General features: G+C 33.9%; 1 protein-coding gene across 4 annotated transcripts; it reads right to left on the bottom strand.

Moving 5' to 3' along the window:
* Window positions 1-4,779: 4,779 nt before the first annotated feature.
* LOC111280899 (uncharacterized) lies at window positions 4,780-7,738 on the bottom strand. Of its 4 annotated transcripts, none has more exons than XM_089746377.1 (6): window positions 7,508-7,668; window positions 6,609-6,722; window positions 6,285-6,386; window positions 5,551-5,624; window positions 5,347-5,473; window positions 4,780-5,273 (listed from the first exon to the last, which is right to left on the bottom strand). In XM_089746377.1, the coding sequence occupies exons 3-6, from the start codon at window positions 6,285-6,287 to the stop codon at window positions 5,016-5,018; spliced, it is 462 nt and encodes a 153-aa protein (XP_089602503.1). In that variant the 5' UTR covers window positions 6,288-6,386; window positions 6,609-6,722; window positions 7,508-7,668; the 3' UTR covers window positions 4,780-5,015. The 4 variants fall into 4 exon arrangements, with proteins under 4 accessions (XP_089602503.1, XP_022724188.1, XP_022724172.1 ...); XM_022868453.2 differs by having other exon boundaries at window positions 6,285-6,377; XM_022868437.2 differs by lacking the exon at window positions 6,609-6,722 and having other exon boundaries at window positions 6,285-6,377; window positions 7,508-7,738.
* Window positions 7,739-9,312: the final 1,574 nt, after the last annotated feature.

The raw sequence follows: 9,312 nt of genomic DNA, 5'->3' as shown, positions 1-9,312 counted from the left end.
GCAATGCCAAGAAAAGTAGTAATGGCATTGCCAAAAATGCTTTCAAGATTACTAGGAATAACTATAGAAATTCACCCTTTGGCTGTGGCTATTCCACATGTTGTTGTAGGACCTCCAACATTGGCAATCAACAACTTTAGGTCAAAATAAAATAGCTTCCCTAGTCCTAGGATCAAAGCCAAATGGATGGCGAGCTGAACTAGAGTAAACATAAGTATGCTGGGTTCTTTTTATCTATGTTGTTATCTTTATAGCTAGGATATTGAAGAGCAAGTAGGTGGTGATTGTTTTGCTTAAGATGGATTCACAAATTGAAAAAAGAAAAAAATACTTGATATTCATGTTGGAGGTCCTAATAGTACTCATAACAAAGCTTGAAAGTGTTATTAAGATTTGCTAAATCAAAAGCAACATATTTAATTTGCTTTTGCAAAACAATCCAATCAAGCACAAAAAGATTATCAAATTCTCTTAACTACAACACTTGATTGCATTCGTTTTCTTTTATGTCAAAATTTGGCATTTTGTGGTAGAGATGAAACTGCGAATTCTCACAATTAAGAAAAATTTTTTAAACTTTTTAGATTTCTTACCAATCACAATGAAACCATCAATAGTATCGTCTTGGAAAATGGATCAGAAAATTTAAAAGTGATAGCACATGATATTAAAAAAGATCTTCTTCGTGCCATAACAATTGAGATTACAAACACTATTATGGAAGATCTTAGAGATGGATTATTTCTAATTTACTTGATGAATCTCATGATATTTTAATCAAAAAACAAGCTTCTATTGTTTTGCGCTATGTGAAATTTAAAGGGCATGTTATTGAACATTTTCTGGGTATAGTATATGTTAATGATTCGACTGTTTTGTCATTTAAAGCAGCTATTAAAGCATTATTCTCTAAACATAATTTGAGTATGTCAAGGATTTGTGGGCAAGGTTTATGATGGAGTAAGTAACATGCAAGGTGAATACAATGGTCTATAAACTTTGATCATGAAAGGTAATGCATTTGCTTATTATGTTCCTTGTTTTGCTAATCACCTTTAATTGACATTTGTAGCCGTGCAAAGAATCATGTTCAAATTACATTGCTTTTCAACATTGTAACAAATGTAGTGAATATTGTTGGGACTTCATATAAATGAAGAGATGTTCTTCAAGAAAACAATTTGATAAAATTGTTGAAGTATTACAAGTCGATGAACTTTCTACGAGAAAAGGTTTAAATCAAGAAATAAATCTTCAATGAGCTAGGGATATATGATAGGGTTGACATTATGGGTTTTTGATAAACTTGATCATTATATTTAGTTCCATTATTAGTGTGCTTGAAATTATTGTAGAAGATGTGAATAGTATAGAGCAAAGAGAAAGTTCCTTTCTTATTAGATTCGACTCAATTTTTTGACTTTGCTTTTAACTTGCAGTTGATGAAAAATATCTTGGAGATTATAAATGAATTGTCCTTGGCATTACAAAGGCAAGATCAAGATATTGAGAATGCAATGGCATTAGTAAATGTAGCGAAGCAACGACTACAAACGATGAGAGTGATGATGGGAATCTTTGCATAAAAAGTTTTCTTTATTTTTGGCATCCTAAATATGGATGATATGTTTGTAACTCATGGAAAACCTTGACACAATGCTCAAACAATGACAAATTTACATTATTATCAGTTGAGTTGTTTTACACAATAACTAATATGCAACATCAAGTGTTCAATAATTGTTTTAACGAAGTGAATATGAAGTCATTTCTTTGTGTAACTTCTTTAAATTCTTGTGATTTTTTTTTGCAACTTTTGATAAGGAAATATTTATCTATCTTGCTCAATTTTATCTAGTCGAATTTTTTAATATGAAGCTAATACTTGACAATTAACTTGAAACTTACATTGTTGATTTAAGATATCATGATGAGTTTGCAAACTTGAAAAGTATCAGTGACCTCTCTATAAAACTTATTGAGCAAAGAAACATTTTATGTATCTAGTGGTATATTTGTGAAATTAGTTTTGATATTATCAATTTTTATGACATCAATTGAAATAGTTTTTTCTACTATGAAGATTGTGAAGAATCATTTACACAATCAAATAGGTGAATCTTGGATGATTATTATTTGGCTACATATATAGAAAAAGATATATTTTGTAATATTGATAATGAAAAGATTTTACAATGCTTTTAAAATATAAAAATCTATAAAAAAATAATTGTAATATGTTATCTTTTTGTATACAAAAAATAATTTTTTATGCATTTTAGTTAACTAATATATATTTAGATATATATTTTTGCGCTCACTAAATATAAATCCAGAATCCACCCATACCTGCACAAAAAAGTATATATCAGTGCCAATATTGCATATAAACCCACAAACAGAGCCAAATTTAGCACATGGTATAATAATTATGGTGACAGTTAAAATTTAATGTGCCATTGACGGTTAAGGTCATCTCTTATACAAATATAGTTGGAAAAAAAATAAAGGCTGATGCCTGTTTCCAGTAATGATAATTACCTGCATCAGAATTAGAGCCATAGCCTCCCCAGCTGGTGCAAGGCTGCCTAACTGGGTAGGAAATACAGTTGGCAGAATAACAACAACTGCTGTAACCGCAGGGAGGCTGCCTCCCTGAATGCCAAAATATTTCGTGAGATAAGCAGCGAGTTTGCAGATGGTAAAGGATACTGCAAGAGCTTTGGTAAAGGATACTGCAAGAGCTTTAGCTATCAGTAAGATAGGAAGTTTGCCACCAGATTCAGACCCCTCACCGGTTGCAACATCTGCTGAAGTCTTAACAACTTTAATTATATTATACAATTTTTTAAACATAACCACATCATTCTACAACACTCACATTTGATGCAGAGGGTGAGGAAAAAATATAATAAATAAAAATCAAATATAAAATGTAGAAAAGAAACTTCATGAAATAGACGATTTATCCGGGCAACCGATGTATATTCATAATGAAGATAAAGAAATCAGTTTATCACACAAATTGAGGAGCTTGGCACACCGTTGGGTGACGTTGAAGTCTCTGGGTACTTTTGATGCCAACGCAAACAGTGTTGTAAAATATGCTGCACAGATAACATTATCTGCAGCTAGTCGGGCGGCTAAAACAGATGGAGAAACTCCAAGGGCGTTTGAAAAGGCAACATAATTGACAGCTGAACAACATAAAAAATAAGTTCATCAGGCTAACAAAGAAGTTTATCGAAACAATGAAACCAATGGAATCGGATTACAAGTATCTATTATAATCCAAGGAAGTGAATAAGTTTCCTCCGCCAATATGCCTACCCATGAGGCAGCGGCTATCTTCCAACAATCTGACCAAATGCACTCATCGGCGCTACCACATATGCCAATGTTGTTCCAACTTTTGTGGCCACTGTGTTGCAAAATTTGGAGACCAAATATCACCAAAAAAAAAAAAAAGAAGAGAATTTTCGAGCATAGATCAATATGCTGATTTTGCTTGAACATATATATCACACAGCGTGAACTAATTAAGAAAGTATACATAGTTTGATGATTAATTTAATGATTATCTATATAATATGCTTTATTCATTAATATTTTAATTATTAAAAAATAAAATTTTAATATAAAAATTATGATATTTGTGTGTTAATCTTTCACGTGCCGTGCCACGCATACACATTGTCATAAACGGTTAAGGACTATCCTAACACAAAATAATGACCCAAAAACAAGTAAAATTCACCTAAAAAAGTACGATTAATTATACAGGTGATCAATTGAAATGGCTATCATCAAGACTCTGGTGGGGAGTGGAATTAACTGATCCGAGCAAGAAAGCCAGGACAAGTTTCCCTGTTGACTTAATCACATGCAGGAAATCTGCTCTAAACAATAACAAAGGAACAAGCCAATGGGAGCAAAAACTCCAGCACTATTGAGTAGGCTTTAGCTTCAGAAGAAATTATCCCCAAATACTAGTAGCAAGTCCAATCAAAGTATTCACTAGCGCACCACTCAAAGCACTTCCAACCTTTGTATCTCTGACCTTCAAGTTCAATTTAGTAGATAATCATCTATAATATCCACAAACTATAACGAAGATAAAAGATAAAAACCCATTGCTTCCAGAAATTGAAAACTTCCAGAAAAATGGGCAAATGACAACGTTGAAAAAAGTGTCAGTGAAGCAGTCAGCTGATTATCAACGTTTTTAGTGGCTATGGAATATTTGTAATCTTTCTCTTCTCGTTTTAAATTTATAAGTGTATGAGAAATGTCCAAGTGGGATTAAAAGCTACACGACTAATACGATTGAGCAAATTTAAAGTTTAAATTACATGGGCTATAGAAGAGAACCCAATTCAGATGTTCATTGGGACTTATTACACCGACAGTTTATTGAAACGGTAATGACTGTCACGCTGGTGTCAAATGGAATTTACCTAATCCCAGCAAGAAAGGTAGGCCAAGTCATATTAGAACTATAAATTTGAGTCAATCCCTGTTCATGCTTCATCGAGTTGGATATTAAGCGGATCACACTGATTCTTAGATTCTGATCAAGTGCTGTTACGTTTGACCTTACGATCGTACGGCAATCAGATTCGAGTCAAGATCTTGGTATTGTATTTGGCACAATTCTGATTCGTGTTTGATCGCATCTTTGGTAGTGGATTCGGGGTTACCGAAAACAATCCTTTCTGCAGTCAGGGCCTCAGGAGGCGCTTAACGTTCGGTTCTCAATTTTATATTTCCTGTCAAATCTTTAGAAATTCTTTCCTTCGGATTTTTAATTTCAAATGGAGGAGCGAACAAGTCGGTAGTAATCAATACAGATGTTAATTGTTAAAGTTTGGGTCGATTCAGACCGGATCTAATTTGGGCTGAAACTTTGAAGAGCAAGCCCTAGCACACTCGTAAATCCAAAAATCGCCATCTTTAAAATGTATCAGTAATGTCTACTGGATTGATGGTCAACTCCTTTCATAAGATACATGCTGTCAGCTTGCTTTCTGCTTCTTTGCGCTACCCCTCTCTTCATCCAAGGCCTTCAATTTGTTCTTAATAGCAGCAATTTTGGCGCTGCGACTCATCTGTCCCGAGGTGTTACTAGCAGTTCCACTTCTAATTGCCTCACCCCCAGCTTTGGAAGAATTCTGTGCTACTTCCTCCAAGTATTTCTCACTGGCTAGACGAACAACCAATGGGCGACCACAAGCTAATCTCCCATGCATCTTCTCCTTAGCCAATTTAGCTTCCTGCATACTCACTTTAAATATGGAAATCAGGACTTGCCTGAAAACACAGAGAGAGAATAAGCAGACGACTTACCTCTTTCGTGCTGTATTGGATAAAGGCAAACCCTCGTGGTTCTCCACGTTTTGGCCCACGAGTGTGCCACAAGAAATCTTCAGATATAATCTTCCCATATGGAGAAAACACCTTAATCAGAGCAGCTCTGGAAAAGAACAGCATAATATTAGTTTCCATAGATATTTTGCAATAAAAGCTTCAGTTTCAAATAATTATACTCACTCTGTTATTCTTAGGTCAAGGTTGCCAATGTATAGTCTGCTCTCACTCTTCTCGTCGGTGAAACTCCTAGGATCCTGCAGTCAGCCATTACAACCAATTCAAAATCATGAATCTCTCTTGATAAAGCACCAAGCTTATCGGAAAATCATCCAATTCTAAACTGCTTCAAACAAAAAGTGCCCCCAACAAGTTCAAAACATCTTGAATCAAGACAAGACAAACACATTTTGGGCACAAAAACACAACCATCAATCCCAACATGGGTTAAATTTTTAACTATTGAAAAATCACAGAGAAATGTGGGAAAAAATCACTAGATTAAGCTACATGGTGATAATCCCTTGGGAAGGGCAGAAAGCTCTTTTTCTTCCTGATGCTCAAGAACAATTGAAACATGGCAATCTTGGCATGGGAGCTACCTTATGGAACACAAGGTCCCTTAAGATAAAGAAACAAGATCCTTTTCTATTGTGCTTCTCACATTATAACAGAAATCAAATTTCATTTCCCAAACAGCCAAATCCAAGTCAAGGAACATGCACAAGTAAGATATGAATCAGCAAAACAGTGGCAAATTATTTTGTTGTATGGACTAGAGACCAACATTCTATAGGGACAAATTAGAAAGGAATACAAGATAGCAGAGAGGATTTCAAAATGCATTTCAACTTCAACATATATTAATATATTTTAAAAACTTCACAAGCAAATAAAAGCTTTGGAGGGTGAATTACCATAAAATGCAAAGGGTATTAGATGAAAATTAGTGTGGTAAGCACAAGCTTAATAAACTTTCAGAAATTCAAAGCATCAGAGTCTTCATCTACCTGCAAATGCTAAAAGGACAAAAGGTCACATAAACAAGAATCATTCTTTATAATTCCTTTTGCAGTAGATTAAAAGAAAACACCTAAAATATCATACTATTCAGTAATTTCATGTTATATACAAATAAAGACAGAAACTTACATGACAACTTGCAACAAATATAAAGGCATAGAGTTAGAAATAGTTGTCAAAACTTAAAAGGCCTGAGCCCCTGTTCTTGGCAACCTCACCTATAAGTACTGTTGTATGCAAATTAACTAGTATGATACAATACAAAAGAGAATGATTGCTGTCAAGCTCAACAATGCAGAAAACAGAGAAGAGCAAGAAGAATTGACAATGTTCTGCAAAAATAGAGGAAGGAAGATAGGGTGAGAGAATGAAGCTGTAATCTTAGAGAGAAGGAAAGTTTATTACCAAATTTCTCAAAGCCAGTACAACGCATAATTTGTTGTTACATATCTGTTTCTACTCCTCCTTTACTGACTTTGCAAATCAGTCACTAGTATTACTAAATAACTCTCTTACACTTAATTAACTTCTAACAAATAAACACTATAATTATATAATATAACATTTAATAACTTGGCAGAAAATTTGCAGCAGACTTGGCCTGTAACAAAGTAGCTCCTGTAACAAATTATGGTAACAGGGAAACTACCCAAATCAAGAAAAGCCTTTCAACTTGTCGATTCGTTCCAAAACTTTCCTCATAAAGAGTCGCAGATAGAAGGAATACAAAGATAAGATGAAAATTGACAGAGACTTTGGGTTCTAAGTCCTAACTAAACCCTTAAACAGACAAAACAGATTCTTTCTTATTCTTCTTTTTTTTTATTCATTCGGACTTGGCATTTCTACTGGCCAGAAAATTCCTAATATCCTGTAAATAATTTACAAAGGAGGGGGAAAACCCTAATTTTCTTCGTCTTTTTTCAACAAAAACATAAATTTTATTATCTATATAAGATTAAAATCACTTGCTGATTTTTCTATATGGTGATCAAACTTTTCTAACCAGTGTTCAAAAGAAAACCCTAACTGCTTTCACTTTGGAATATTTTAAAGCAGAGAAATTCATCGTTAAAAAATGAAAAACAAATAGTGGATGATTAGTCCAATAACTTACGGGAGGAAACGTCGCGTTGAGAGTTTAGAGATAGCTCTCTGATACTGAGTAGGAGGAGTTGCAATTTTCCCAATTGCTGCTTCTTTTCTTTGGTATGCCAATTACAGATTCGCCGGTTCTAGCATCCCAATGACAAGGAAAAAGGTCAAAAAAAAAAAAAAAAAAAAAAAACCATCCGCGTTAAAGCGACGCCCCTGTAAACGTTGCCCATCCGCATTAACACGACGCCGTAGTGTAGCTACAAAAAGGCAATCGAATCGATATATTTAAGAGCAACACAACATGGTATATCGTGCGTGCGTGTCCCATACCCAGCTTTTTTTTTTTTTTGGCAAGTGTTACAAGGTGACAATTAACTATTTACTTTGCTATGCATAAATTATTTTTTATTTATTTAAATATAATTAAATATAATTAAATATTATTTAATTTTTTTAACATTATTTTTAGTATATAAGATAATAGATAAAATAATATTATTAGAAACATTTGAAGATAAAAAAGGTATAATAGTTTTTTCTTTTCTCAAAACTTTTAATAAATAATCAGAGGTACTTTTATCATTTGTATCGACTTGATATGTTAGGTTGGTCTGATATAGTCAGTGTCACTTCAGCTCGATCTTGTCCTAATTGTCCTTGTACGGTCTCTCAGTTTACCAATAAATATGAAGACTTAGGCACCATGAAGGTAGATTTATCTCACTTACTTCTCTCTTTCTCTCTTTTATACTTTTTTTTTAATCTGATCTCTATTGACTTGCTCGTCGAATTGCAAACGCAGAAAACACCCATTGCCTTTGCCTTTAATAGTCTTTCTCTTCTATATTTATAGGAATACCCTCAAGTTGAATTTTAACACCAATATTTAACACACCAAGTAGGGGACATCTCATATTAACTGAGCACAAAATAATGTCACTAAGAAAAAAAACCTAAGAGAAAGAAGAGGTAGCCACCCCGGCTAGAATAGAAACTCACTTTAGCTAGCATTATGTCCGCTCAACTTAACCATAGGTGAGACTGACCATGGACAATTTCAAGCCCTGATAGAACAAATACAAACTCTCAAGCAGATGCTACAAACTATAGCCCCACCACAAGTCTTAAAAATGTTGAACTTAATCACACATGATCGAGAAGTTGCTATCGAGACAATCGAGCTATAAAGAGGCGGAAGCTTTGTCGACTTTTAGAAAAGAAGAACACATAAACCCAACTCATCACTACCCTAGTCATAATTCCACACATGCTACAACAAAAAAATCCAAACAAACAAACCATGAACTCTAACTGAATAGATATTTGGAAGCTTGGATGCGAGTTATGAAAAAAAAAACTGAAAACAAAGGCAGTGACATTTGAGGATGAGCTCAAGTTCCTAGAAGCCTCTCTTTTTACTGAAAAAATTGACAAAGCCATACCTCTCAAAGGATTTAAAATGCCAACCTTGAAGATATATGACAGTACTTTTGACTCTTTTAATCATTTAGAACTTTATAAAACTAACATGATGATACAAGGGATAGATGAAGCTCTTATGTGCAAAGATCTAACCATTACGTTGAAAAACGTAACTCGATCTTAGTATAACAGTCTGAAGTCGAGGTCAATTACTACATTCAAGGAGCTTAGTCACTCATTCCTATCCATATTTTTGAGTAGCCGAAAGGCTAAGAAAATAACTCTAAGCTTGATGTTAATTCACCAAGGGCAGAATGAAACTTTGAAAAGCTATGTCACACGTTTTAAAGTGAAAGCTCTATGATTTAAAAATCTAAAATAGATGGCCACTATTACCGCACT

This window comes from Durio zibethinus, chromosome 17, assembly GCF_047325235.1.
Source record: "Durio zibethinus cultivar Kanyao isolate XHJ-2024 chromosome 17, ASM4732523v1, whole genome shotgun sequence".
NCBI classification, from domain to species: domain Eukaryota; kingdom Viridiplantae; phylum Streptophyta; class Magnoliopsida; order Malvales; family Malvaceae; genus Durio; species Durio zibethinus.
The sequence above is the reverse complement of the archived record's forward strand: the minus strand, read 5'-3'. Positions and strand labels throughout refer to the sequence as shown.

What these genes read in the sequence shown, in the direction of transcription:
- LOC111280899 (XM_022868437.2), bottom strand. An exon ending in CTTGACCTAAGAATAACAGA is followed by an intron (nt 5,474 to 5,550) that starts GTGAGTATAATT and finishes GTTCTTTTCCAG; the next exon opens with AGCTGCTCTGATTAAGGTGT. An exon ending in TCCAATACAGCACGAAAGAG is followed by an intron (nt 5,274 to 5,346) that starts GTAAGTCGTCTG and finishes GTGAGTATGCAG; the next exon opens with GAAGCTAAATTGGCTAAGGA.